Source organism: Typopeltis vanoorti, chromosome 20 (genome assembly GCF_054136105.1).
Source record: "Typopeltis vanoorti isolate ZY-2024b chromosome 20, IOZ_Tvanoo_1.0, whole genome shotgun sequence".
Classification (NCBI taxonomy): Eukaryota; Metazoa; Arthropoda; class Arachnida; order Uropygi; family Thelyphonidae; genus Typopeltis; species Typopeltis vanoorti.
Window position 1 is genome coordinate 12,140,183 of NC_143568.1, and position 25,529 is coordinate 12,165,711.

At 35.1% G+C, this 25,529-nt stretch overlaps 2 protein-coding genes across 2 annotated transcripts; both read right to left on the reverse strand.

Moving 5' to 3' along the window:
• Nucleotides 1-3,508: 3,508 nt before the first annotated feature.
• LOC150095237 (sulfotransferase 1C2-like) lies at nucleotides 3,509-16,090 on the reverse strand. Its single transcript, XM_090410628.1, has 2 exons — nucleotides 16,002-16,090; nucleotides 3,509-4,458 (listed from the first exon to the last, which is right to left on the reverse strand). Exon 2 carries the CDS (start codon nucleotides 4,430-4,432, stop codon nucleotides 3,509-3,511), a length of 924 nt encoding a protein of 307 aa, XP_090266754.1. The 5' UTR covers nucleotides 4,433-4,458; nucleotides 16,002-16,090.
• Nucleotides 16,091-19,315: 3,225 nt separating this feature from the next.
• On the reverse strand, nucleotides 19,316-25,163 carry LOC150095238 (sulfotransferase 1C2-like). Its single transcript, XM_090410426.1, has 2 exons — nucleotides 25,134-25,163; nucleotides 19,316-20,395 (listed from the first exon to the last, which is right to left on the reverse strand). The coding sequence occupies exon 2, from the start codon at nucleotides 20,367-20,369 to the stop codon at nucleotides 19,443-19,445; it is 927 nt and encodes a 308-aa protein (XP_090266552.1). The 5' UTR covers nucleotides 20,370-20,395; nucleotides 25,134-25,163; the 3' UTR covers nucleotides 19,316-19,442.
• Nucleotides 25,164-25,529: the final 366 nt, after the last annotated feature.

Consider the following 25,529-nt stretch of genomic DNA (forward strand, 5'->3'; position numbering starts at 1 on the left):
ATCCCAAAAACTCTACTCTATGGTCTAAACATGGAACTTTCTTTTCCAAACCCTCTCAGACCCGGAATAAACCGACCGGTTTTCTGAGAAAGCATAATTAAATTCATTTACTCCATAAAGATTTTTACAAATATCCTTGCCTATAGTGGAAAATGCGCTACTTATGAGGTTGTTATAGGTTTATAGAAAAACTAGAAACTTATTGGTTATCACTTTGATAGAATAGTACTAAATACAGCATCCAAAAACAATGGAAAGTGTACGGTAGAGATAAGAGAAAGCCATTGAGAGAGAATAATCAACTATGTAAACTCTTTACTGCATCCATCATTGTGAGAGGAGGATTTTCGTGCATCATCGCAAACATGAAAACAGCATTCCGAGGTGTATCACATTTGGGATTTTCTATAAAATTAACAACTAAATAGGAAAGAAGTGTTGCATTCAGAATGTTTGAACGTTTATTAGCCATTCCCCTTCCATTTGGTTTAAGTGACAATGCCACCTTAGACTAACTTTACGTACACATATTCCTTAATGCTAGTAATGTCAAGTTCATTCATAATATCTTCATTTTTAATATTATTATGCCATTGACCATGTGTTCACCCCCCCCTGATTTTTCCCAAAGCACTCTCATATCTGTGTCGTTTCTAGTCTTTGATCAACTGCTCTTGTTTAATGTTTTTGATGACTGATAATTGTTTGCTATTCCATATGAATTTATTCAGCTGGCTCACCGCTATACATCTACAATATGTTCATCTACACAGTTATTAACATCAACTCATAATGCGATTATTATTAATCAGTAAGTAATTCACGTTTCCCACTTCGTTTTGTGAGTGACATTTACAAAGTTTAGATTTTGGTTTAGGTATTTGTCCTAGGTATTAAGTTATTAAACTAATATTCAAATCCTGCAATTAAATAACTGGCGGCTAAAATACAGTATAAAATTCCTTGGAAAATCATACGAGGAAATCGAGATATCTGAGAGAAAAAAAGTAATTCCAAAATTCACCACAGGGGGTTTAAACAACAAATGCGTGGAATTTGCATACACACAAACTCGGCAGGTGCCAGCAGAGTTTAAACAGATTGACAAGGAAAAGTCCCTTCATCACGTTGTTAATACCATCCACAGTGGTGGCATTAACCTTGCTCCAATGTGCTTTACTCGTGAAGCTGAACTACCTAAACAATTGTAATGCTCCTGGTGCACTCCGCGAATTTCGTCGTCTTTGCAAATATAGACGAGATTCACTATGTCCATCTAGTCTGCGACGAATGGTTAGTCGTTTTGAAGAAAGAATATCGTTCGAAGTTAGACCAGGCAGGATTCAAACCAATCAGCTCACAACAAGTAAATGAAGTTGCTACTGCCGTTATTATTATTATTTCGGGTGACTCCAGGGAGTCCTTAGACTCATTGAGGGAGGCCCTAAACATCATGTCCACACAACTATATGACATTCTCACAGTATCTATCATACCTTGCCTTGAACTCGCTCACCGTCATAGCACCCACAACAGACTCTGGCAGCTTATTCCACTCATTTACCACTCTAAAAGTAAAGAACCCAGCTCTAACACCCCTGCTAACCACACTCTTGCCCAGCTTCCATAGGTGTCCCCTAGTTCTCCCACCACCAGTCCTGATCTCAAAAATATCCTCTGAATTAATCCTATAGAATCCCTTTACCAATTTGAATGTCTCAATCATATCTCCCCTTTTCCGCCTATCAACTAGTTTCTGCAACCCACAAACCTTCAACCTGTTCTCATATGGTTCATTCCATAGACCTGCTATCATCTTAGTCACTCGCCTCTGGATCCTCTCCACCTCCTCCCCATCAAGAAGGAACCGAGGTGACCAAATCTGGGCACAGTAGTCGAGATGAGATCTTATCAAGGCTCGGTACAGAGGTACAATAACTTGCTTGTCTCTGCTCGTCAAGGTATTTTTCAACAACCAAGTGAGTTGATGAGTTGATTTAGCTACTTTCGCAATGTGCCCCCTAAACGTCATCTCCCTATCCACCAACACTCCCAAGTCCCTGGCCTCATCAATCTCCTGGAGTACAGTTCCACCAATGTGGTATACTGCTGCTAATCTTTTCATCCCAAAATGCATAACCTTACATTTTGTCACATTAAATTGACATCCATTCTCCTTAGCCCAGAACCCCAATCTATCCAAGTCATCCTGCAAGATTTTGACATCTTCTGCATTCACTATCGCCCTACCCAACTTTGCATCATCAGCGAACAAATGAACTGTTCCATTTAGATCCTTCCCTATATCGATAATAAACACCCTATATCGTTAATGAAAGTTATGGCGCAGGTCACGAATAACAGTTGCTTCCTGCAGTGCAGATGCTGTACAACTGTCTAGAAAATTCTACGAAAGATTCTTCTTTCTAACCGTTCAAGATAATTCTGTCACACTCTACGTCGATACTGTCTACTCTACAAACGCTTGCTTTGCTTTCGCATTCCAACTGACACCCACTCACTCTCGAAACACTTAATACACACTACAAGTCGCTCTTCTTACATAAATCCTTTAACTTTCGCAACGAATGCATCTCGTACACATTAGCACTGCATAAAATCAAGTAAATTCAATTCGCACAAGAATGACGTTCTTGCCGCCATTGCTCTATCTCGCATTGGTGCCACACGACAATATCGTACTTTTTGTTTAAATAAACAAAAAAATACAAGGTTTGTTTACAAAACTAAATTACGTAGTCAATCACACACTGGTATGAAACAAAAATAACAATGATTAACCTAATATTATTAACTAAAATTTGAAAAATGACTTAACTTTCAGCAATGCCAACAACTACACAATCCATATATTACGCCACCTGGTGGCCGTCAAACTCTTAAACATCGAAATCTTAAAAACAATACTGACTTTTCACAAGTGTTTATACTCGCATAGATGTCAAGTGGAAAAAAAATTATATTTGTGCCAACTTAAGTCCAAGTTCGTGTAATACTTTTTATTAAAAAATTCATCAATGAATGCTACTGAACAAACTATTTTCTGTTTTGAAAATGCATCAATTTTAAAATTAAAAAAAATTTTTTTAAAATTCCAGCGAATTTCGTTACTCCACGTTATAACGTAAGCTTTGACCAACTCGTGTATTTGAGTCCTCAACTGAAATTAACCAAGAAATGGTTTCAGACTTCTTTATTTGGCCACACTATGCCTAGTGAACTCCAAATTTTCATCCTATGATGGGATGAAGTGATAATATATATATATATATATATATTATCAGCCATGATCAGATTACATTTCAGAAATAAATCGCAATACAAATTGAAATGATAATTTTCTGAATTTATTAATTCAAAATCCAAATATATATATATATATATATAAAAATAAAAAGTGGTCAATTTCCACAACTTCAAAATATTTTTCTTTCCCTGCAATTGGAATGATGACTTCTTAATTTGAAGAAGCTCCAATGTGTAATTTTTATTTCCACAGCGATAAAATCTCTTCTCCTCTAGGTTGGTTCTTTATATACTCATCGAGTCTTCTCTCCTGATCACTTGTCAAATAATTTTTCCAATCACCTACTTGTCCCTTTCGAAAGAAATTTACTTTAATCGTTTTCGAGTCCTCCATTTTCTCTCCCTGTCGAATTTCTTTGTTATTAGCAAATAACTGAGGATTAGAAACACGTTGATCTATATTTTTCATTGCATCAAACGTAGTCATAGCAACAATTTTTTTCAACAGTTCTGGGTCCAATTCCAATGCATCTTTATGCTGATCACCAAGAAACGAAGCGATCTTCATAACAGATCCGCTATGGTCGGCTTTCATCCCTAAGTACGTTAAGAACAAAACGTTTTGGTCATTTCTATGATCGAACCAAGACAACACGTGATCGTACCAATGACCGTATGGAAACTCCCCGTTGATGTACAGCTCGAAGAAATCATTCAGGGTTTCATCTTCAAAATGAAAAATAAAAGGTCTTTCCTTAATATGATGATAAGCAGAAATGCAGACATCTTTGATGTTACGAGCTACGTAAATATATTTTGCTTCGGGATGGTAGGGTTGAAGATGAAAAGGTAAATGTGTCTTCATGCATCTTGGAGGAGAAAGTGATTGAGCAGCTTCTGCACCTGTGAATTCTAGAAATGGAATACATTTTTGAAGCATATCCGTAAAGCTAACAAAAGGTGCTGCCTTGGTTAGAATGCCCCACACGATGAACTGAGTCCAAGTAGACCCACTCTTCGGATACGTGACTATGAAGGAATCAACGGGATCAGGTTTGAAGGCGAACACCCCTTGCCATTTCTCTTTAGTGAACGATTCATTTCTAGGAACATATAAGCCATCAATAACTTTGAGTAATTTATATTTTCTGCACTGTTGTTCCATTCTTTCTAGTTGTTCACAAGGGAAATCTATTAAAATATAAAACGCATTTTTAACTTTGTATTTTTATTCAAATATGCTTTGTAATTTGCAATTTTATAAAAAAAGATGCACCAAATAATACACAGATTTAGTAAATATATTTCTTTATTTTCGTACACAGATGTGTTTCGTTCCAAGACTATTTTTCCACTAATTATTGAAAATAGTAGTAGCATATTTTAATTGCTGAGAATCTTTGAAAAGCATCTACAGCATCTGTGAAGGTACATTCGGATCATTAACACCTGGCAACTAAACAAAATTATATTTTCATCCCATATACACACAAATCTGCCAGGAAAATATATGCAGTTTACAGGAAAACAATTTTATTGGTATTAGGCAGTAGATGTCGCTTCTTGTAGATCTTGAGAACTTTCGTATATATACTGTGAATTAAATGGCAGATACCGTGAGGTTTGTATAGTAGAGCGGAATGCCTTCCACGATGTTTCTTGGAGGTGTCAAGAAAAAAAACACGTTTAATAATATTAGTAATAATATTATTAAACGTGTAGTAATAATAGTAGTAATATAAAAATAGTAATAATATTTTTTAATAATAATTTTTTATTGATTTCTAAAATACACATATACACTTACAATAATTATTATTATTATTATTATTCCTGATACCTCCAAGGAGTCCGACGACTCATCGCGGGAGGATACCTACAACTGTCTCAACCACTACACCGAACCTCTACTACGAATCATCTCCATCAACGCCATCTACCGCCCACCACAACTAGTATTTTTTGTCTGTAAATTGCGTGTGTTCTGAAGGGCCGATTTGTCTGTATGCGGGATGAAAAACCCGAGTTTCCGGGAGAAAAAACCCTGCTACCTCCGTATGAGATCGGCTAACTCACCTTCGATTGAAATCGTCCAGATAAAGATTCCTCCCGTCGCGACGAGAATCGAACTTAGGCCTATTCCAATCGAAGGGCGCAATGTACCGTCGTTCTTCCAATTGCGCTACGGAGGCGCTAATAATCATCATCTTCAATGACATTCCAACTTATAATGTTTCAAAATTAAGCACTAAATGCTTCAAATGGTACGTTTTCTACACTGAAATTCAATTAAAAATTTTAATAATACTTTTTGCCTCTATATTATGATTTATAATTATTATTTACAACACATGTTCTTCTAATATTAATAGTGAAGATTATACAGAATTTTTTGTACAATAAATATCTAACGATAGCAACAACAACGATAATAATAATAATAATAATAATAATAATAATAATAATAATAATAATAATAATAATAATAATAATAATAATAATATATTTAAATTCAATGATTTTTAATTATTAAAATTATAATTATATATTATATATATAATATATATATTATACATTTACAAAACGTGTTTTTTTAATAATGAATTTCATACAAAATTTCCTTTTTTTTTGTATAATATAATAATTATAGTTACTGCAGATGGTAATTTACAGTTTCAGTTGAATAAGATTACATTTTTTAAAACAATATTTATAGTATAAATAAGTTCTATATATTTTACAATTTTTAATTTTAATGCATTTAAACGCTGTAACAACAGCACTTCAATGTAATAAATGAATTTTTTTTCTCTCTGTTGATCTGGTTGAGATGTAATGTCTCAGCTTCCATCCTCAAAGCTTTTAATAAGCTTATCTGTGGATGACACTGGATAGTTATTTATTTTTATTTGATTGCCATGTTGGCAGTAGACTGATGTTTGAGAGGTCACATGAATGGTCTGAAAGGTCTAATCAAAGTGAAATTGCCGATATATTTTGGTGTTATTGCATCTGTCTTGATGGTTCACATCCATGTTTATTGTGGTCTTCTTTTTGAACTAATTAGGAGACTTTTTTTTTCATTGTGGCATCCTTTCTTTGTCTTCTAAGCTTCTCATTTGTATCGGTTTTGAAGTTTATGACTTCCTCAAGAATATCTTGGCATCTCTGATCCACAAAAATTGTTATTTTTTTTCCAGTGTTTGCTTTTCTTGCTTGGTACAGCAGATTCTGGTTGAATGGTGTTAAATATTCCAATAGGAAGATTGGTATATTGTCTTGAGATGCATTCAATCCCTTGGAAACAATTTTTTGTCTGCCTGCTGGCTTTCACGAGATTGTCTCTTGTGGACTTGCTTGTAATACGAACTATGACTGGTGCAGGTTGTGGTAAACCTTGTTTTTTGCTCTTCCTGGGAATCTGATTTATAGTCTGAATGGCTCATTTTAGAACTACGTCTCTGAGGTTTTTTGTAGGTGCAATTTCAGCAAGACCATTTCTGACAAGATCTTTATATTGCTGCTGATTTAAATGTTCGTATTGTACTATTAGGGAATTGAGTTCTTGATGCAGTTCAGATGTTTCTTTCATCAAATTATGTTGCCTCAGTTAGTACGTTAACACTAATGTTGATCTATTTAACTGTTTGTAAGACTTCTTCCACTGCTAAATTATTATGTTTGACCAAATCCTCATATTCGCTAGATTTTTTTGTTCTTTGTTCATTCTGTTTATCAGAGAGTTCTTGAACAAGATCTACTAAGCTGGCTTTTGTAGTCTCTAGACCGTTTTCTATTAGTATATTTAAGGAGTTCATATTATAGAACTCACCTGTATTTTTCTGTCTGTTCAGTTCATCCTCTGATTTTGCTTCCGGTATAATCGGCTGCACCATTAATGGCTGCATTCCTTTGTTCTCCCTGCAGAGTAGGTACTTCCATTCCTCGTGTGTTGTATTGGGTTTACATTGCCAGGTTATTTCTGAAAGGCCAGAAATGTAGATACCTATGGCATTTCCTACAGGTTATATGATTTTCGTCGGATAAATCCTTCAGTCATTTGATGCATTTCATGACTCACCTTTCTTACCTTGAGCAACTGTAGTGTGATTGAAAAGATGGCGACGTCCTTCATTCTTCGCTCGTTGGTGACCACGGTCCTCCCTGTTCAATTTTCATTACTCAAAATTTGGTTTCTTCTTAGCCGATTTTGGTGAATTTTATATCAGTGTCTTCGGTGTGACAAGTAGAGTTACATGGGAACACTTTCAAATTAAAAAGAGGAGTTAGAACCACTTTAAAACTATAAAAACTGGAGCATCGATATCACCTTGTGCCCCCTTGTATGTTTTGCACAGCGCCCTCTTGTAATGATAATATTTCATTCAATTTGGTATTTAGAATTGGTGTTGCTGAAAGGTATTTAATTTTTAAATAATTTCAGCTGAACCCTTTTAAAAGGAAAATTAAACAAACCAAATATTCACAATACCGAAAATTACTCTCATTTCAACTGTAATAGCAGGTGGCATCACTGGCAAAAATGTGGAAAAAATATTTTATAACTGGGAAAAAATGTTTTATAATTGTCTCTGAATAATAATAATAACAAAAAGAAAACGAAATAACAAAACTAACTAAATAACAAAACCAATATAATCTGTTTTGTTATTTAGGTTTTTTTTTTCTAATCACAATTTGTGTTTTGGTGCCGATGATATGTTTATAGATCAGTTATAATTGTCAATTTACAATATTGATCACCAAAACATTTTGAGCATTCAGACCATAATTAATATTAAAAAAATTTGATGGTTATAGATAAGATGGGGTGTATGAAATGCATCCTCTTGTGATCAATTTTTCGATTTCCAACAGAAAGCAATTTACCATTACAAAATAACTTACTTTAGTTTCTTCAAATAGTGCAATCTTGCTCCTGAAACCATGAAAGAGTTTTATCTGTTGATTAATACATCCGTTAGCATCCCAAACTGACATTAAATGATTTCACAGAACATCAGTTTAGGACTTAGAAATGACGACTGCACATTGAACCTTTGATCTAACTCGTAACACAAGAATCCAGAGATTATTACAATGCAACCAGAATTCATCATTGGGACACAAGCAAAAAAATACTTTTTTCTCATTAATTCATCCTTCAGACTTTAAAACCGTACTATGTTACATATCGCAAACAAACAAAAGTAATTATCGTTAGATAAGACTAATTTCTAGTGGTACACAGACGACCTTTTGCTCACCTTGACTCATTCTAAATTCCTTTTTGTTAAAAAAGCTTGCGGGTTTCAGTTCTTCTTTAAAACTATTTATGCCATACAGCTTTCTGTATGTTGGGGAAATAGTTAGCCGTATGTACGCTAATTTTGTCCTGTAGATTTTCATTTGTACTATGTTATAAACTTGGACATTCATAATTGCCTCAAAGCAGTTTTTAGAAACATTTTTCTCAAATTATAATTAATTTTGTTTCCCTATGAATCTGAGGAATTCGTTCCAAGCACACACTGGTTGCTATACAAGACTGAAATCACTTCTTCGCAACTGATGATTTATTTTGTCGTTAGCAAGACTCATGTAATACATAATCGCAACTTCCTGCAACTCGGGGATTTCCATATATGTCTCAGTAAGACAGTCTGTCATCAGTTTATTTTCAATAGTGATGGTTAACATTGCAATATCAATGTAGTTTGAGATGTTTGATATGTTATTGTAAAGGTGATATCTTCAAATACTATTTTATGTGGTTCCAATAAAGGAAAGCTATTGGTAAACTAATAGTACATTTGTACTGGAGGGTGGGTTAAAGATTGTTTCCCAATTTTTATGTACGTGGGCTGTTCAATAAGTAATAAGACTAATTTTACTGTGGCGAAACCACTCATCACAATATTAATTTCTGTGGAATAAAGAAATATTGCTGTATGTATTAACAAAAGAGGTTGATAGATGGCGTATACGGGCTGATGTGCCAGAGTGTCACGTGACTAAACGCAACTGCTCATCGGCGCGCCTACGAGGTGCGACCAGTCTTCGAAATGGAAGCGTCCTTGGAACAGCGTTATGCGATTAAATTTTGTGTGCGTTTGCAAAAATACGCATCGGACACTTTTAACGTGATACGCGAAGCTTTTCACGATGAAGCAATGTCGAGGGCAAGTGTTTTTCGTTGGCATAAAACTTTTAAGGAAGGAAGGCAAAATGTGGAAGATCTTGAACGTGAGGGAAGACCTTCAACGTCCATCACAGAGACAATGATCAACACAGCAGCGATTATCATCAAGCACGTCAAAAGGAAGCGTCCATTGGTGAAGAATGACTTCTTATTGCACCACGATAATGCAAGGCCACCTATTGCTGGTTGTGTAGTGGACGTTTTGCAGAAGAACAACACAGATATCCTGACACACCCTCCATACAGTCCTGATCTCGCACCGTGCGATTTCTGGCTATTTCCTCAGCTCAAGAAACCACTAAGAGGCCGCCATTTCGAAAGCAACAAAGCATGTGTAAAAGCTGCGGAGGCAGTTTTGAAAGAACTCTCAAAAAACGGACTCTCACATATGTTTAAGAAGTGGACGCAACGTTGGGACAAATGCATCGCGTCTCACAGTAGTTACTTCGAAAAAGACCATGTAAATGATGACGATTAAAGGTAATCTGTTTTCTGCGTAAATATAGTCTTATTACTTATTGAACAGCCTACGTATTTATATTTATCAGTAAATTTTTATATATTTTTACCTAGTCCAGAGTCCACTCTAGAAACCAAACATGAACTTTTTAAGCCACTTCAAGCCTCCAATAAGCTGGATGGTGATGGCACACTGAGCGATCAAATTCATCTCCCACCATAAGATAATCACAAACAACAATGCTCGCAGCAGGATTCGAACTGGCAACCTGTTAGTTGGAATGGAGGTACGCTAACCACTCGGCCAATCATGCGGGAAAGTTCTCGGTTAGTCAAGAAATGCGGGGTAATAAAGTAGAAAGCCTTTGGCTTGAATTAATGGCACATCACTGCAATGTCCTCTTGCACTATTTTTGGAGCGCACCAATTGCGAAAAATTATCATATTCACCTTCCATTAGCGAAGTAGGCTAAAATTCCCTTTAATAGCCAAAATAACTTGATTTCGTATAAACCAAATTAAGGTTACGATAAGGCGATGAATTCTTTCATAATAATTTGATAGTTCCGATATCTGTTAATTTCGTACGCTCTCTTTTCGTTTGCTGTCCGCGGAGGTAAAAAATTGCTTTGAAGGGAAGAATATTGCTCTCTTCTAAGAATTTCCCCATGCCTTAGACCACATTTTTCAGTTTTCCAGAAAAAGACCAGACTATATAAGAAGTATCAAATCGCTTCTATTTCATCTGCGTACAAAATATTGCTATTAATCAAAGGCTCCCGTTTAGTTACTTAAACGTTCATCATCAAATTACATATCGTTTCTTCAATCACACCTTCATCCACTATTTTACACATCAAAAAGACGTCAAAATAATTTCTACAAATGTAGAACTCATTTCCGGGACTTATTTTGGAACATGGCTAATGGAAGAAATCGTCACAGCAATTGAATACCACTATCTTTCGTATACCACTATCATTTTGAATACCACTATCATTCAACAAGATATAAAATAAAAGCTTTAATTGGAAATATAAATTTAATTTAACTCTCGAGTCTTACCTACTTATCTCTAAGTTTTGTACTCGCGAAATTGAAGTCCTGCGTCTAGAATGAGCGCCTGTCTACGATACTCCTAACAATAGCTAAGGTGAAATGCAAGAATTCAAACTCGTAGGTTTTTTATAGAGTTGGGTCTCTTCAGCAGACATAGCATTTCCTCTAGTCTTGGCATTAATTCCACTAGATCATGGACGGGGGGGGGGGCATGGGGTATTGTGGACCACCTAGAGAGAGCAGCAGAACAAACGTCACTGAGTGAGCGAGACACTGGGGTCGACCATCATAAACTTCGTGCCACATTCGAAGAGCATATTAAAGTATACTGTGTGTACTATTGGCTAATTTGTGGTACTAAAAATCAGGGCCGTAAGCAGGCATGCAGAGCATGCGGGCGCCGCTACGAAGGGGGTACCGCCACTGGGGCACCGTTTAAGTTCATTTTTTAGAAACAAAATTTTTATCATAAAAACAAAAAATTCTTAGAATGATCAATATTAAAATAAATAAGGCCGGATACACCGAATAAAAATTTAAAAATTGTATATTGCCGCCTATTTGATCAGCCGGCTGTTTACAATTTTGCAGCGAGAGCAGGCTAAATGCTTGCCTGTAGAATGTTGTGTCTACTGAAGTCTATCTAAAGTGAAATGGTGAACGTTTTTTATGTTATGAAACGAATTTTCATACAAAATATTTGTTGCTAGTTAACCAATCACATGGTACGCATCTCGGTAGGCTACTGACAGTAGCGCAGTGTGAACTATTATTTCGTCTCTGTGTCGTGTTGTGTAATAATTTCTTGTGGGTATAAAATAGAAATGGAATCAATAATTAAAAAAAAGTTATCCGGTGCACAAAATCGTAAGCGTCATGCTGCGAAAGAAGCAGATGTTAAGAAACAAACTGGGGCTCTTAATAAATTTGTTAAAATATTCTGATGCAGATTGTAACCAACTCGATACATCAGAAATCAGAGTTGAAGAACCGTGCACATCATCCAGTTTGCATGAAAGTACTATTTCAAATATTGAACAAGATAACAAGACGCATGATTTAAGTGAAAAACAGTTAGGAGAAGATTTAGTTGTAGTTGACCAAGAAACTACCACATTGTTAGTCTCTGTAAATTGAGAGGATCCAGGTGAATGGGGAAATACTGGTGAAAAATTACAAGTTGTTTTAATTGAGATGGGGCCTGTTCAAAAGAAAAATATAATATATCCCAGAGATACATATGGTCATAAATTTGGCGACACGTATTATAATAGAAAAATGAAAAACGGTGAGCTCATGCAAGAACATGGCTCATTTATTCCGAAACTTTTTGAAATTTTAAATAATGAAAATTTTAAGAAAGAAACTCAGCATGATTTTATTATCAATTCCAATTTTATTATCAATTCCAAAATCTAAATATTATTCCATAATTTTAGACTGCACACCTGATGCAAGTAAAACATAATAAATGACCATTATTATTTGCTTTGTTTCCTGTGACAATGGAATTGTCAAGATCAGGGAAAACGTTTTACGTTTTGCAGATATATCAGATTCCACAGGACCAGGTTTATGTGCAACAATAATGGAACAACTGGAAAAATGGAACATTCCCATTGAAGACATGCGAGGTCAAGGATATGAAAATGGGGCAAATACGAAAGGGAAAACATATGGGCTCCAAAATATGCTTTTAAACAAAAATCCTCGAGCATTTTACGTGGATGTGCTGCTCATACTCTACATTTCATCATTAAGGATGTAGCCAAAGTGAATGCAGATACAATTAGTTTCTTTGCAATTATTCAAGAAATATACAATTTCTTTTCATTCTCTTACAAACGTTGGGCAATCCTTTTAAAGTTCGTAAAAAATTAACATTGAAACAGCCATCAGAAACGCGATGGGAAAGTAAAATTAATGCAATCCGCCCTCTACGATATCAGTTACGAGAAATTTACGGTGCACTTTTTGAAATTTAAATAATGAAAATTTTAATAAAGAAACTCAGGATGAAGCACAAACATTATGTGCTAAAATAAAGGACTGCAAATTTATTTGCTCTCTTATAACCGGGATGATTTACTTAACAGAATAAACCCTGTGAGTAAAATGCTTCAAGACAAAAATATGAACATTACACTTGCTTTAGAATCTATCGAAAACTTAAAAATATTCTTACAAGAGTATCGATGAGATACAAATTTTAAAGAAGTTCTAAAACGGTAAAAGAACTGAGTGAAGAGGTAGACGGAGAACAAGAATTTAAAACTGGTAGGGAAGTTCGACGGCGAAAGAAGACACGACAATTTGACTACGAGCTTCATGACGAAACGCCACAATCGCCAGAAGATAAATTTAGAGTGAATGTGTTTTATACACTTCTAGACGTTGCAATGTGTTCGTTAATAGGTTGTTCGATTTGAACAGCCTATTCAATAGGTTCGTTAATAGGTTGTTCGGTTTTTAGTTGTTCGATTTGAACAACTAAAAACATATTATGATAATTTCAATTTCTTGTATAGATTACTACAAATTAATAACGAAGATTTACGAAAAAATTGTGATGATTTAGAGATTCCCTTGAAGGACGGCGACAATAAAGACGTAAATGCAATAGAACTATATGACGAGTTATGTGCTTTCCGGGATATTTTTCAGAAGGATAATTTAAATATTCAAAACCCTTTCTATATTCTTAATTTTATTGTTTCCAATAATTTATCTTTCCCTAACATTTCAATTTCTTTAAGAATACTATTAACCTTACCTGTTAGTGTAGCTAGTAGTGAACGTTCCTTTTCCAAGTTGAAATTGATTAAAACCTACTTAAGATCAAGTATGTCACAAAAAATCAAGTATGTCACAAAAAAGGCTTGCTAGTTTGGCGTTAATAGCTATTGAAAATGATGTATGTGCGGAATTAGACGTTAAGACCATTATTTCTGATTTTGTGAATGTGAAATCAAAAACCCTTAAATTTTATTTTAAAAATTTCAAGCATATTTATGTAATTTAATTTATTTTCTGTTATTCTGTAAAGATGTTATTTTTTGAATACTTATATTAAATGTTCTAATTATTTCTGAATTCATTTCTTATTTTTTCATCTATCTGGAATTTCTTTTATTTTCCTAAAAGATAGTTCCACTTATAAAAATTATTAAAATATTTTTACAAGTTACTAAGAATTTAGTAACTTGTAAAATGCAAGAATTTTTTAAACTTTAGTTCAAATAAATTTTAACTTAAATTAAAATTCATTTTAATTTTGTTAGCGATTCGGGTTGGTGAAAAGGCTATAATCCCTGTATCATTATATTCAACGATTAAAATGAAGTGACTTTATCAAAATTTGGTTTAACTTTTGAGATTTTTTTGAGTATTCGGGTTTTTATCGATTATCCTGCCTAGTCAACACCCCAGGTTCGTTACATTTAGCGAACCCACGTGTGGCGGTTCTGTCAAAATTTATTTAAGAAATTTCAAATAATTTAAATTTTTATTATCGTAAAAGAACCACACATGCCCGGATCGTTACAGGGGCGCTTAGATAGACATTGCATGCTGGCGACAAAGACCCTGGCGCCGGCTCCGCTAAAAATGTTTCATGAGATTCATATTAGAAGAATCAGTCAGCGAAACACACGGAATTCTTAGATATAGTCTTCGAACCATACTTGATCTAACTATGAAATTAGTGTCTTCGATTTAAATGCTTCCAGTTTCATGTAGACAGAATATGCAAACTAAATGCCGTATTCACCTATTTTATGTAATTTTAGTTAAAATATGATGAAAGATTTTACGAATATGATTTCAGAGAAACTGCTAATTCCCTTTGTTAAAATATGTCCTCTACCAATGAAGTTCCTCCATCTTCTTGTTACAGTTAAGGAATTCTAACGCGAAGTTTTTCTATCGACATCCGGTTAATATACGCTTCATTACCTTTTTCTGTGACTCCGATAGTGATTTTTTTCTTGTCAATTTTTAGTAATTATTAATTCAGCTTTCATTCTTGCTATATTTTTATTCTGATAATACATAATACATTCTTATTAAAGCCGGTCTGGTTGGTCGAGTGGATAGCGTATCCGCTCTCCACCCAAAGGGCTGCGGGTTCGAATCCCGCCGTGGGCATGGATGTTCGTGATTGCCTGTGGAAATACCAGTGGTGGTAGGCGGTAGATGGCGTTGGTGTAGTTGTGGTCAGTTGTGATTGAATGGTGGAGACGGAGTTGTAGAGCAGGTGCCCTCCCTCGATGAGTCCTTGGACTCCCTGGAGGTGTCAAATAATAATAATAATAATAATAATAATAAAATAATTATGTATTTCAGATAGCAGAGAAGTATATATACACACACACACGTCTTTTATATAATAACCAGGATTTGTTTATTACCAAACTTATCAGAAACTATGCCCTTAGCCTCTGACACTAGATTACACTTATATAAACAGATAAGATCTGCATTAAGTGTGTCCTTTTGTGCACTGTGCTATGTAATATTCAGTAATATACAGCTAATGAAGGATTGAATTCCTAATTACAAAAGATACACGAACAACTACAAGAAAGCTACATAAGTCACATTTCATAGTAGTCAATAATTATCCTATGAATTAAGGTTCATCGAACTACACTTTTAGAGTTAAATATTTATTATTAAGCTGATGTTATGTGAAATATGATAGAGGAGTTATGGGGAAGGGGGAAGTCAAAGTTTATCGGAGAAATCCTGAAGAGAACTCAAAGGTCATTCGCGTAAGTGAAAAGACCTCTTCATAGAAACAGAGCATCAATATATTCGTGTAAATACTGAACAGCTTATAATGTTTGCGATTACTTAAGGCCCATAGAATCAAAGATTTATTTACAAGAACTTTATCATTGCAAAGAACTTCAACCTCGGGCGTAATTGTTTATTATTGTACTTAATAAAATATCATAAAAAGTATTAAATTCTATGGCATAACTATTTAAATATAAATACTTCAGTTGTTTACCTGAATGAATGATTGATAACCACCAGAATTTGTTCAGTGTACGACAAAGTCGTTGTTAGTAATAATCAGCGCTAACACCGTACAATTATGTGGCGATCATCGGAAGTCAAATGATAGTCAAGCACTGATTCCTGTCGCGTCAGTACAGCCGAGTTTACTTCTTGAAACGTAGGTAAAAACTACACTAAACGGTGCCTGTAACCTTGGCCGAGTTGAAATGAATTGTACTGGAGTTTAGAAGGCCAGTGGCTCGGGGTTGGTGAACCCCTCACGTTTTCGTAAAGTGGATCACAAGATTACAAGCATGGGATATTTTATTATTTGTTATAAGATCATGAATAAATTCAGCAATTTAGTATTAATTTACTTTATCTTAGTAGCGTAATGTCATTTTTCTCATAATTAGCTTTCTGATCTTTGAAATATTTCTTAATAATCTGGATAATAATAAACTATGGTTATTTTGTTTAAAATTTTCATGTCTTGAATGCGATAGTCGTAACATTTACACCAATCATCAACAGTCGCCATTTTTATTACTACATACATGACGGCAGTAGTAGTCTATCACGCTGCTTATCTCGAAAGGCTTAGTTCATTGATACTTGGACGCACTCTCAGTGAAGGCTAGAAGATGGAGATTGCTGTTAACTTGTCTTCAAAAAGTTATGGATTAAGAGATCCTTTGGAAAATACAAGGAGTTATAAGATGTACTAACTTAATGAAAAAATGTTGGCTCTATATTTTTATTAATTCGCTTACTATTTTTGTTTAACTGAGACGAAACAAAACTGGTAAATAGAAAGAATCTAATGATTTTATTCTTCATTTATTCCGGAAGCTCATCTTATGATGGCATTTATCTATAATTTCTGCAATGTATAAAATGTTCGTATAAGTATTTCGTAGTATTCCGATCACTGGATGGCGCTCCACAAGGACTTAACAAGGTTACTTTAATTTCGATCGCCCATGTGTGTGTGTGTGTGTGTGTGTGTGTGTGCGCGCGCGCGCGCACAAACTGACATCTCAGACGTCAGTTTGTGTGTGCACAAACTGACGTCTGAGATGTTTGAGTTCATTGAAGAAAACAGTATTAATACCCATGTATTCACTTTATTGCTAGCAAGATCTTAAGTTAATCAGTCCATTTGCTCGGTTGAATTTCTTCGTTGACGTCTAGGAGCATTAGTTTTTAGTACTGCTTTTTCTAACTCATAAATAATAATAAAAATGAAACAAATTACATAAATAATAAGAATAAGAATAATATAAAAGCAATTTCAGCTTACAAGCACGATATTAGAAGCCAGTGACATTCTCCACTCGAAAGTTAAACAACAGGCAGCAACAGAATACACCAAGAGAGTTAGAAATATTCTGAAAACAAAACTAAATGGAGTAAACAAAATTAGAGCAATGAATTCTTGGGCTATACCGGTGATCCGATACACAACTGTCATAATAGATTGGACAAAAGAAGACCTGGACAAACTAGACCGCAAAACTCAATAATAACTTCAATAATAACAACAAGAACATCAATAATAACAGCAAATGCAGATTATGCGTCAGAAAGATGAGACTGTAGAACAGCTAATAAGTGCCTGCAGCAAGACAGCTCAAACTGACTATAAATACCGCCATGATCAAGTGGCCAAAATAGTTCATTGGCATGTATGCAAAAAATATGGCTTTCCTACTTCTGATAACTGGTGGCAGCATAAAATAGAGACTGCATTGGAAAACGAAACAGCAAAAATTCTCTGGGACTTTAGAATACAAGCTGATCGGCATTTGGAACACAATAGACTTGACATCACAATTATTGAACATCGACAGGTTTGGATTATCGATATCGCAGTACCCAGCGATAACAACATCAACAACAAAGAACTGGAAAAAATTACTAAATATCGAGATCTGGCAATCGAAGTTGGCCGACTGTGGCTTAAACACACCAAAGTCATCCCAATGGTTATCGGTGCACTTGGCGCAAATTCAAAGAAGCTATTTAAATATTTACAGCAATTAAACATCAACGAAGTGACCCCATATGACCTACAAAAAAACAGCATTATTGGGAACAGTCCATATTTTACGTCGCTACCTAACGGACTATTCTTAGATTCTTGGGTAGAATCTGAATTGTTCTGAATCACCAGTCAAATTGTTGTTTATATCTTGTTTTGACTGTGTATCAATTATGCGAATAAATAATAATAATAATAATAATAATAATAATAATAATAATAATAATAATAATAATAATAATGCTGAAAGTTTATTGTTCACTTGGTTAGAGTATAATAAATTTAGTTTAATCCTTTATCTAAGTGTGGGCAAACAACGTTTGCGCCTGAAAGTATCTTCAGGACTGGGGTAAGGTGGTGCAACACTAGGAAAACTCCTTGCAAAGGTGGAGCAAGCTACCAACATTCCTATCTCAGTATCTCCCATAATGCAAAACACATCTCCTTGCGGATATGTCTAATGTTATGCATTAAGGGAAGGGCCACTACCCAGACTAGTTTCGACCTTTATTGAGGTCTCTTCAGTGGGAGCCAGGCCCAAGTGGAGATACCAGGCAGAAGCATTAGCAGGTCATCTCTACCTATAGGAGTTGCCAAATGGTGTGCCACCCTTTTTTAATAAATTACTCTGGATTTAGAGAAAGATGTTGAAAGTTTATTTTTCACTTGGTTAGAATATAATAAAATTAGTTTAATCCTTTATCCAAGTGTGAGCAAAACAAAGTTTGCGCCTGAAAGTATCTTCAGGACTGGGGATAAAGGATTAAACTAAATTTATTATAATAATAATGCGTTTTATATATTCAAGGCATTATAAATTTTTGTTTACCATTTATTTAATACTTTAAAATCATTAAATGTTTTAAAGTTTTTCAGCTAATATTTGATAACACTTAATCTAAATGATCTCTCTATAAACGAAACGAATGTGTGTGTGTGTGTGTGTGTGTGTGTGTGTGTGTGTGTGTGTGTGTGTGTGTGTGTGTGTGTGTGTGTGTGTGTGTGTGTGTGTGTGTGTGTGTGTGTGTGTGTGTGTGTGTTCTCACATGCTGCATTTGTGTGCAAAGGCGTACTGTTATAAAATTATTTTAATGTGGGAAAACGCACTCAATTTACAAAACTGGAAATGTAGTATTAATCCGCATTATTCTTCTGATAATCCCAAAAATGCCAAAATATGCAAATTAAAATATGAAAAATGGCGAAAAATTGTTCTACTTAAATTTTACATATAAATCTGAAAACGAAGTTTAAACAAATACACAAAAAAAGACATGGGATAATAGTTTTCGCTTTATTTTTTTTCCCATTTGTCCCACTTTTTTCAATTCAGAAAGATAATTATCATTCTGAATGAAAAAGGAAGATTATAATCTTCCTGTTGAAAGATAACCTCAACAATATTTCTTATTTCCATAGCGATAAAATCTCTTCTCCTCTAGGCTGACTCTTTATATACTCATCGAGTCTTCTTTCTTGATCACTTGTCAAATAATTTTTCCAATCGCCTACTTGACCTTTCCGAAAAAAATTTATTTCCACCAATTTCGGCTGATCCTCGATATTTCCTTCACATGGAATTTCTTTGTCACTTGGAGGTGAATGAGGATCAGGAAAACGCTGGTCAATATTTTTCATTGCATCAAACGTAGTCATAGCAACAATTTTTTTCAACATTTCTGGGTCCTTTGATAATGCTTCTTTATGCTGATCCCCAAGAAAAGAAGCGATCTTCATAACAGATCCGCTATGGTCGGCTTTCATCCCTTCGTAAGTTAAGAACAAAACATTCGGGTCATTTCTATGATCCAACCAAGACAACACGTGATCGTACCAATGGCCATAAGGAATCTCCCCATTAATGTAGAGTTCAAAGAAATCATTCAGTGTTCCGTCTTCATAATGAAAAATAAAAGGCATTTCTTTAATATGATGATAATAAGAAATGCAGGTGTCTTTGATGTTGCGAGCTACGTAAATGTATTTTGCTTCGGGATGATAAGGTTGAAGATGAAAGGGTAAATGTGTCTTCATGCACCTTGGAGGAGAAAGTGATTGAGCAGCTTCTGGACCTGTCATTTCCAGATATGGAATACATCCGTGAAGCATCTGCGTAAAGCTTACAAAAGGTGCTGCCCTGGTTAGAATGCCCCACACCATAAACTGGGTCCAGGTAGTCCCGCTCTTGGGATACGTGACGATGAAGGAATCCGTGGGATCAGGTTTTAAGGCTAACACCCCTCGCCATTTCTCTTTAGTAAAAGGTTCATCAGCAGGAATATAAAACCCATCAATATCTACCACTAATCTATGCTTTCTGCACTGTTTTTCCATCCTTTTCAGTAGATCAGAAATGCAACCTACCTGCCAATAAATAAAACAAATATTTAATCTTTGCATTTTAAATTGTTTTCGTAATTGCTATTTTATAAAAAAATATTCTCTTTGGATAAGAAAAGAAATGTACACATGTTACATAATTTTCCAAAATAAAAGCGTTAAGGGTTTTAGCACTGAAATCAGTTATACAATTACTGACATTTTTGAAGCATCTGTCGCTTCGTGAAGATGCTAACCTTGTTAAAAGGTCAGGTAATCTTCCCCCAATTTTAGGGAAATTTTTTAAGATGCATAATTTGATTTTTCATCTTCAGATTTCCACAGATGTTGCTATGATAACTGTCAATATTTCTTAACGAAGAAATGCTTGAAACTACAAATAATAATAATAATAATAATAATAATAATAATAATAACTTACTGACTGAAATTAAGTACTGACAAACGGAAATTTCTCCATTTCAAGCTAGTGTTGTCAGAGTCGCTATGATAATACCCAACGAGGACAGGAAATAACTTCTATAACAAACACAGTCTGCATGGAGAACGACTGTGAAGCTCTTCCTGGTAATTTCTGTTATTAATGCTAATAGGGAGGAGGGGCGGTGAGCCAAAATCTATTCAAGATCATACCATCAGTTCTGTTACAGTTAACAAGACTTGGAGAACTTTTAGCTTGATGACATCTGACAATAAAATCAAAATTGCAAGTCCTTTAATTTTGCGTTTGTTCCAGAAAACAAAATCCTGTGTGCACACTCAGATAACAAACATAACAGTTTTAATCAACCAGTGTCTAAACCTCTTAAAGATATTACTCGGATTCCACTCCCTTATATTAAAGGCAGGGGTGGCTCATGAATAGGCACTGCGGAACTGCAGCGTCCCCAATTTTTCTCGATATATAAACATATTTATTAATTTATTTATATTTGCTTGTAATATTTAATTTTATCATCAACAATCCTACACAATTCTCTTATTTTGTATAAAAAATAATAAAAATCCATCTTGTAGCACTTAGGAGGGCACTTAGGAGGGCGCGACGGACAGTGCCGCATTACGTCATAGTGAGAGGCGAGCTATTAGCGTAATGCGGCACTGTCCGTCGCGCAGTTCCACTGTTATTTATATGCAGTTTGCGCCAGTAGTAGAGTGTTCGTAGTGATTATCGTGTTTTCTCCGTTTCTTTAAATATTTGGACATTACAATTAAAGACATAACATTTGTTATACTTTTTATTTTAGAACATTATCGGGGTTATGATATTGATTTTTTAATTGTTAAGTAATTTTGAATTATACCAAACTGTATAATTTTATCGATAATAAACAATATTTGTTCACGTTTATTTTTTTTTAAAATTTCTACCATAATTTGATATTTTATCCAAACACGTATTCACTGTACTTACAGTGTGTATGTATATTTCGAAAGTTGCAGCACCCCCCACGATTTCAAGCCACGAGCCGTCACTGATTAAAGGGATTTTTTTTATTGTTTTACTAAAGTTCTAAAACCTCATATATTGTAGTATCTATCCTATCGACCTGTTCAGGAAGATTTTTACCATCCTTTCTTCACCTGTCTCCATTCAACTTTCCGGGTGTCTACCATATCCCATACCCCTTTAAAGTTTGTCTTACTTTAAACAGTTTGGCAGATCTGCAGCCATCCGTCGTGAAGAACATCAATCTTCCATCCATTACCATGAACCGGAACATTCTGGCCGTGCAAAACATGTTATCTCAACTAAACAGAGTTTTTGAAAGAAAACTAAGGTTATACATAGAAGTAGATTCCTTATAGATGGTCATATAAAGAGAGTTGTGAGACCTTTTTAAATCGACCGAACTTAAACACGTCTAATGGCCTTCGGTTATATTTTTTATGGTAAATTTTATTACATTATTATTAGTAGTAGTAGTAGTAGTAGTAGTAAATAATTGGGAATTTTACTGACTTGTCTAATAAATTTATTTCGCATAAGTTTAAGTTTCTCTCCTTGATTTCCATAAGTGATATTTCTAAAGGAGAAATCATTAAGAATTTAAAATCAAATTAAAACATCGTAACAGTTAGAAGGCGAAAGAAATGCAATGGTGATTCTGCCTTAAAGTTTTATTTTTGTTATTACTGTAGAGTTCTTTACTATATGCCCATATTAAATCATATACTATATTATATGCCCTAAGTATAGTATAACAATAAAAATAAAGTTTTAAGCCTTCTAGATAACATTACGATTTGGCTATCTGAAATCTTAAAGAGTTCTTATCCGCATACAATAAGACTCTACGGGCTACCTAAGGTCATAACTAGGGGTACCTTTCACCCCCATCGTGCTATAAATTATATCACGTATACGCTAGCTAAACATTTGGCATCCGAACTCAAACACATCGACTAGATGCTGTCTCACAAAACAAAATTCGCCCACTTTTGTGTGCTTAGTGAGCTTCCACGTTTTGTCCCCTTTTACAGATGCTCCATTAGATGATACATTAGTTCTCGTTTACTAAAATGTATCTCCAGGGCATTTGCAAACTCATTAAACACTCTCTTAAAACGGAGTATTTTAGAAAAACCAGCTCTTTATATAAATTGATGGAGTAGTAATGGGCTCCCCACTTTCATTCTATAGCTATCTTATGCATGGAATCGTTTAAATCTTTAGCATTGAATTCGACTTCCCCCCCCAAGCCATTCGAACTCTCTTAAGTGATACTACTTATGCATCTACCGCCTACCTGATTTATCCTCCTCACCTTGGGTACACAGTCTGATATTGCTCCCTTCGTGTAACCTTTGACTATCTCCATTCACTCACTACTAACGTCTTTACTTTGCAAATTTCTACCCCGTGGCATACTGATTCAAATTTCCGCCTAAGCTGGTCATATGCTATGTAGTTCCACATAATAGTCCCGAATATGCCACATGGTGTGCAACCTCCAGAGTTCCAGGACTGCACAATCAATCTTCCTAATAAGAGTAAATGTGGCTAGTCGCTTTTTTATGGAGAGATCTGAACCTACTACCAATTCCATCACATACTGCTTCAAGTAATTATCTGCTATTAGGTGAATAAATTCATTTTCCTTCCTCCCATATGATCTTGACTCTTTCCTCATCATTCCTGGCACCCTGTGGATTATAACAGCAACCATCTGTGTTTGTCCTATTTGCTTCTACCTTATACAAAATTTAGAGCCTCCGTAGCTCAGTCGGTATTGACAAAGTCCTTTGGTGGGAAAAACCAGGGTTCGATTCCCGTCTAAAATGCGAGGAACTCGCATCATCGACTAGAATCGTTTCGTTCTTTTTCATTCCCCCAGAACAGGCAAACCGGCCCGTGAGGTCGGTTTTGTCTGTTCATTAATATTGCCATGAATATTGCCCTGGTAGGATGCAGCAGAGGAGTAGTGAACCAGCTGCATTTAATTCGACATGAACCCCTCATTAGGGAACTCTACCACTTCTAACGCTATGAATGAGATGAATGATTCAGTCAATCATACAAGATTACCTCAAATGAATTGCTTTCCACTCTCTGTCTCCTACCTTTTGGGAAGCAATTCATCTGCTATCATCAGCAGATGCTTTTGTGATTCCACACTCTCAATGAACAAACTGTCTAGACACTTAACTCCAAATCCATTTAAGCGCAACCTATCAGTCCATAGGTCCATCAGTCTAGTCCATTCAGTCCGCTGATCTGCATCCCGTTGTTTCTGCACACCTATGCATCAAAAAAAAAGAAAACCAAGAATTGAAAGATTCTTATTCTTCTTTCAATCTCAATTGTAACTTTTTGAGGATATCTAAACTTGCTTCCTTTCTCAATTTAGCTTCAACCCAATTCTGAAATATGTTTGTTGATTTTCAATGTCCAACAGATAGCATATGGAGGCATCATGAAATTTAACTTAACACGCAACTTGTCAGCATTCTTCTAGATGGCGGATCATGGACAAATACCCTTTCTTTTCAGCCAATAGTACTGTATCTGATTGATGTCTTTCTTGTAGGTACGTCATCTAACCAGCTCAACAAACACAGGCCGTGCGGATGGTCGGATGTGCCCGAACGGCCTCAGTGTGTATGACAATTAACCAGCTGAGCAACCGGTATTAGTTGCAGAACTTACGTGGATCGTGGACTGAAAAAAAAAAAAAAATGAACGACAGGAGTGAAGGTTTCTCGGATGTTCATCCAGATCATTAAGTAAACGTTTCGCTATTAACAACTAGAAATATACAATTTATTCCTTCGAATATTTTGAATGCATTGCCATTATAATTCTACCTCAATAACACACGATTTTGTAATGTAACTTCGGTATTTGTATTAGACACTACACATGATAAAATGCCAGCAAAAAAATGTGGTCAACGCTTCTGTAAAACATTAATAAGTCCCATTGAAGAAGAGGCTGTCTCAGCCAGAATCTTATCCAACATTCTAGTTGATCTCAAAGAAGTCACCGTCGCACTTACAGTCACTGTCATGTGGCATGCAGTACTATCGTGAGTATCTCAATATTTGGCTAATAATGACTAGCTTATAATATTCATTGTTACATAAGGTCTGTATTATCAACGGTTTATTTCTATAATCCTTGGTTATCATTGCTAAGAACAACAACTTCAACAGGAGTATTTATTACATTTATTTATTATTGTACTTAATAAAATGCCACAAGATTATTAAATTCTAAGGCGTAAACTTTTAAATATAGTTACTATCGTTGTTTACCTGAATGAGAACGATTGATAACAGCCAGACTTTGTTCGCTGTGCAACGAAGGGCCTCTTAGCACTAACGAGCACGAAGTGCTTGCAATCATGTGATGAACATGATGGGAAGGTTTGTGATAGTCTGACGCAATAGGAACAGGAAATACAATCACATTTACTTCTTGAAAGTTGGGTAATGTTACGTTAAAGCGCACGAGTGTCCTTGGCATTGTAGTGCATTGGAGTCTAATACGTTAGTGGCATTGTTCTTTTTGTTCATATATTCGACAGTCCTTCCTTAGAACAAGATCGAAAAGTTTCAGGAAATATAACATAATAGCAATTTAACCAGAATAATGTATGGTCACTTAAACAGAAGTGAGAGAAGAGATTAGCAAAACAAGTGCTCTCTGCC

Bases quoted from the DNA above. Each gene is read 5' to 3' on its own strand.
- LOC150095238 (XM_090410426.1), bottom strand. From the start codon at position 20,369: ATGGAAAAACAGTGCAGAAAGCATAGATTAGTGGTAGATATTGATGGG.
- LOC150095237 (XM_090410628.1), bottom strand. From the start codon at position 4,432: ATGGAACAACAGTGCAGAAAATATAAATTACTCAAAGTTATTGATGGC.